This window comes from Dendropsophus ebraccatus, chromosome 11 (assembly GCF_027789765.1).
Source record: "Dendropsophus ebraccatus isolate aDenEbr1 chromosome 11, aDenEbr1.pat, whole genome shotgun sequence".
Classification (NCBI taxonomy): domain Eukaryota; kingdom Metazoa; phylum Chordata; class Amphibia; order Anura; family Hylidae; genus Dendropsophus; species Dendropsophus ebraccatus.
Genome location: NC_091464.1, coordinates 7,936,179 through 7,941,614, shown reverse-complemented (window position 1 = coordinate 7,941,614; position 5,436 = coordinate 7,936,179). Strand labels below are relative to the sequence as shown.

The window sequence follows — 5,436 nt, the reverse complement described above, 5'->3', positions numbered from 1 at the left end:
GAGAAGTTTCCTAGGACTGGATCCAGCTTTTCAGGCATCCGGGGAGGAGCAGCACTGAGTTAAAAGGTAGCCAGCTGGCCATGCCCTTTTTACCTGCTGTATTGATGGTGTGGTACACTGCATTGTCAGCACCAATGTGACACAAGCAGAGACTCAGTAACTCCACTACCTACCATATATGCGCTATCGTATATGTGAGCTTTCGTTTATGCAACAATGATGTCCCTGCTGCTGAGAGGAAGAACACTGGCACAGCGCACCATCTAGCGTACTGCACAGATCTGTCATTTGTTTTAGATCAGCTATAGATCGCCCACTAATGTTTCTTTACCCAGGGCTGAATGTGCCAAAAGTAGGGATTCATTTTGCAGTAGGGATTATACCGTATTTAAAGCCTACTTCAAAAATATGAGGGTAGGGCTTATTTTCAGAGTAGGCCTTATTTTTTGAGAAATGCAGTACTCCTTGACTGTTGGTTATAATAATATTTAAGTGTATTTCCGCACAGTATGATATGCATAGTGTCACGTACACACTTACTAGCACGTGAAGGGGATGCCACTGCAAGGGGTTAATCTATTTCCACTCACTCAATCTTTCACTCACCTACCACTCAGGTGGCAAATTGAGCATAAATCACACCCCAACACAGTCCCAGCACCTCAACACACACGCTGCCACCACCTTTCAAATAAGTGTGAAAGGACACTGTCAACCCACAACACCACTCGCTGGCACTCACAGGGTTAAAACACAATGGATTCTTAGAGCATACAAGGACCAAACTTATTAAAGTTTTGAGCTTTAATAGACAAAAAGGTACAGTGCTTACAAAAATAAGGTAAATAAGATGACATACATACATGCAATAACAGTATAAAATAAAAGGGAGAAATAAGCAGAAACTATCTGACACTTACAATAGTTGTTGCCTTCCCAGGGGGTAGGAGAAATCATGGATCGCAGCTCAGTCAGACTGACACCCTACACTGCCACCAGGTTTTGCTCTTGCCGCCATATTTTATACAGTCAAAACTCAGCTTAGTTTTCCGAGCCGCCCAACAGGTGATTAGGATAATGAGTTGTCCCTAATTGGCTGATTAGGTGATAATGGGGAAGGACCAGGGACACCTCATTGCATATGTCCTGTAATTGAACCATTGTCCTATGGTTGGGGGGGTGTTGTGCTTCAGTGGGTCTATCCATTCTTTAAAGTAGATAAGAACTCCAGGTTTCCTGAGACCCTCAATAAACCAGGCCTGGTGTTTCCTGACCAGAGATCCTAAATAAACTGCCCAGAGTTTATGATGTTTGGACAAGCCAAGGTATAGTGAGTGGAATACACATAACAGTCTATAGTGTTTCACTTTCATAACCACATATAATATAACTACACACTCATGAATAGGGACAGGGCTGTCCATATTCATCACACACAGCATTAGAGATGAGCGAACCTGGAGCATGCTGGAGTCGTTCCGAACCCGAACTTTCGGCATTTGATTAGCGGTGGCTGCTGAAGTTGGATAACATGGATATAGTCATTGGCTGTATCCATGTTTTCCAGACAACCTTAGAGCTTTAGCCAAGTTCAGCAGCCACCGCTAAGCAAATTCCGAACGTTCGGGTTCCGATCGTCTCGAACCCGAACCCGGTTCACTCATCTCTACACAGCATGTATCCTTAGGCCGGTTAGAACTTTATGGCACAAGAGGACTTTTTATTTTTGCCAAATACTATACCTGTTTCCTGTTAGGATCCAACATCCATTTATTATTATTAGCCAAAGACCATACATACCCTCATGTTTTACATGCATCAACATGAAATACAAATGATGATCTAAGGTAATATGTAAGATCATGACTGGAGATTATTATGTATAATATGTTAAGTTCTTACATATAATATTCCAATCAGTTGTACGGTACTTTCCTATGTTCTAAGAGTTAATTAGTCTCTGGTGGGTTGCCATTCGTCACAGTGTGGCTTATAAATACAGGCAGCAGTTATCATTCCTACATCCCTACAGCAGTGGTGTATTATCCTGCATCAGGTATGTTCACTATACATCCATGGATCACATTCGCTATAAAGCTTTTTTATTCCTTTAGGGTATATTCACACGGGCGGGCTCGCAGCGAGATTCTCGCTGCGAGCCCGGCAGGTCCTGGCAGTTCCCACACACTACATACTCGCTGCGGTCTAAACGACCGCAGCGAGTATGTAATTATACCGCCCTTAACCCCTTCTGCTCCCGCCCGACTCCCCCGCTGTAAGCATACATTACCTGTCCTCGCTGCACGGGTCTGGCGTCCTGCTCTCCTGTCCGGCCAATTAGTGTGTTGCCCAGCCGCAGCCACTGATTGGCCGGGCAGGAGAGCAGGACGCCGGACCCGTGCAGCAAGGACAGGTAAAGTATGCTTACAGCGGGGGAGCCGGGCGGGAGCAGAAGGGGTTAAGGGCGGTATAATTACATACTCGCTGCGGTCGTTTAGACCGCAGCAAGTATATAGTGTATGGGAACTGCCAGGACCTGCCGGGCTCGCAGCGAGAATCTCGCTGCGAGCCCGCCCGTGTGAATATACCCTTAGGCTATGTTCACACAATGAAAAGAAAGGTCATTATTTTTAATTGACACAGCGACCTTTCTTTTCATAATGAAATGATTTGCTTTGAAGTCAATGCAAACAACAACCTTTATTTACACAATGTAGTGAACAACGGCCATTGTTCGACAAAGCAGCAAAAATAATTAAGATGTCAATTTTTTCCGGTTGTTGTTTTTGGTTGTTCACACACAGTCATTTTTTTTTTACCCCTTTTTTGCATTAAAGTCAACAAAATTGTATTACAAGACAGACCCAATTGGGACAGCAGTCAATACTGAGCTCCAATAATGTTCCTATATTCCTGATATTGCAGTGTTAGCCGTAGGAATATGCTAAACAATGGCTGTTGTTTGTACAGCGCGTGAACATAGCCTAAAACTGAAATATAAAAGGGCTTCCGAGTTGTTTTTTTATGGTCTTTGCCCTTGTTGCTGCTGTTATTAGAGTCTGTAAGGTTTTTTTGTTGCTTTGTAAAGTATCAATTATTAAATTAATGTTATTATTTCTGCTTTTCCAGGTTACAGACATAGAAGACTCCAGGTCACATGGATCCTTATCTTGTCCTAAAAGCGATTGGGTTTTTCCTACTTGTAATCATTGGGATTCCAGGAAATATGTTCATTATTATACAATTTGTTTTAAATAAAATCATTGAAAAAAAGCTTCTTCCAACCAATATAATACTGACCATGTTGGCAACAGCCAATTTTCTAGTCATCCTTTCTAGAATCATCTTCCAATTCCTGAACGCTATAGGTCTAGAGGATTTACTTGATGAGTCTGAATGTAAATTTATGATATTTACATACAGAGTGAGTAGAGCTATGTCCATTGGTATCACCAGTCTACTAAGTTGTCACCAGTGCATTCTCATTGCCCCATCAACTAAAGTGTGGTGCTACCTGAAACAGAAGGTGTCACAGAATGTCATGACCATCATCATCATTCTCTGTGTTCTCCTTATTTCAATGCATTCTAACACTATTCTTATTACGCATGCCAGGAAAAACACAACATCCTCCCTATACACTCTGCACTTGGTGTATTGTGATACTGACTTTGTAACCTATACTTCATTCATTGTCAATGGAACTCTTTATGCGCTTCGTGATTTTATTTTTGTAAAACTGATGATGCTTGCGAGCATTTACATAGTATACACCTTGCTTCAACATGAGAGAACTGTAAGAGGAATCAGGAGTTCAGACAGAGGTCAGAAAACGTCAACTGAGTACAAAGCCTCCAGAGCGGTCATCTTATTAGTCGCCCTCTATGTGATACTATATGGACTAGATAACTCAATGTGGGTTTATACACTGACTTTGTCTAATGTAAGCCCCAACATGAACGATATCCGGGTATTCTTAGCATCCTCTTATGCGTCACTAAGCCCAATACTCATCATTGGAACCAACCCTAAACTTAAACACAGCTGGAAATATTCAGATGGAAAGAGGAATTTTCCCCAAAATACTTCAGACAATGGACTTGTGGTCTCAATAAGTAAGTCTGGAAGCAAACATACAATAGGATAATAATGAAAACTGTTCATTCTGTTGAGATGCTCCTTGTAAAGTACTAAAATTTACAGTTTTATTCTTTTCTTTAAAACAGACTAGACTAAGAAAAAGTACAGACAGTTGAAAAAGCATTTACTGTACAACTGTATAAAGAAAGGATTAAAGGGGAAAGGTTTAGGGTCAGTTCAGACGTACAGACTCGCAGCGTAAATGTGGCTGCAAGTCTGTCAGGTCCTGGCAGTTCACTGTCACAACATATGTGAGTCTGCCGGCCCGTTAACCCGTCCGGCTTCCGTTGCTGCTGCCGCCGCTCGCTGTGTCTGTATACATTACCTGTCCGCGCTGCACGGGGTCCCGGCGTACTGCTCTCCCGCCCGGCCAATCAGTGGCTGCGGCAGGGCAACACACTGATTGGCCGGGCGGGAGAGCAGTACGCCGGGACCCCGTGCAGCGCGCACAGGTAATGTATATAGACACAGCGAGCGGCGGCAGCAGCAGCGGGAGCCGGAGGGGTTCGACCGCTGCGAGTATGTTGTGACAGTGAACTGCCAGGACCTGACAGACTCGCAGCCACATTTACACTGCGAGTCTGTACGTCTGAACTGACCCCAAAAGAAGAATGTATCCCGCTGATATCCCCCTATTGCACACAAACGCTGGGGAGGAAGTTATGTCCCTCTCAACTATACCCTCGGTGCTGTTCCAATGCAGTTAGTACATAGCTTGTTCAATAGTCCGGTAAGACTTGTCAGGAGCCCTGCACACCCCGATAGCGCCAATCTGTCCTGCCCCCACGGCCTCCTCAGCGTCTCCTGTGCAGTAGGGACATATTAGCAGGTTACATTTTAATATGGAAGGCTTTATGCTGTGTACATTTCTAATTATCTTTTCACATTTGGCTTTTATTTACACTATGTACCAAACGTACGGTCCTTACATATGTCATATATTGTCCCTAACATGTACTATAGAAATTGTATACAGGATAGTTTTTTTTGTTGTTGTTGTTGTTATGTTAAATTCATTTTATTAAAAATGATAATATCACAACAAAATCATAACAAATGAATAAAGCATCATGGACATGGACATATTCTCATAAGAAACACGTAATTTACAAGTGCACAACATAAGGGTACCACAATTAGCATGTCTGTTGTAACTCTGTGTACATATATATATATATATATATATATATATATATATATATATATATATATATATAGTAGCAGGTTGAATGGGTTAATCTGGCAAGGCAGGTATATTTTCACCGGCTACTAAGAGATTAACCTGGAGGCTGATCT

General features: G+C 42.5%; 1 protein-coding gene across 1 annotated transcript; it reads left to right on the top strand.

The window, feature by feature from the left end:
* The first annotated feature begins 3,157 nt into the window (after positions 1 to 3,157).
* LOC138767362 (olfactory receptor class A-like protein 1) lies at positions 3,158 to 4,147 on the top strand. Its single transcript, XM_069944858.1, has one exon. The coding sequence runs from the start codon at positions 3,158 to 3,160 to the stop codon at positions 4,145 to 4,147; it is 990 nt and encodes a 329-aa protein (XP_069800959.1).
* Positions 4,148 to 5,436: the final 1,289 nt, after the last annotated feature.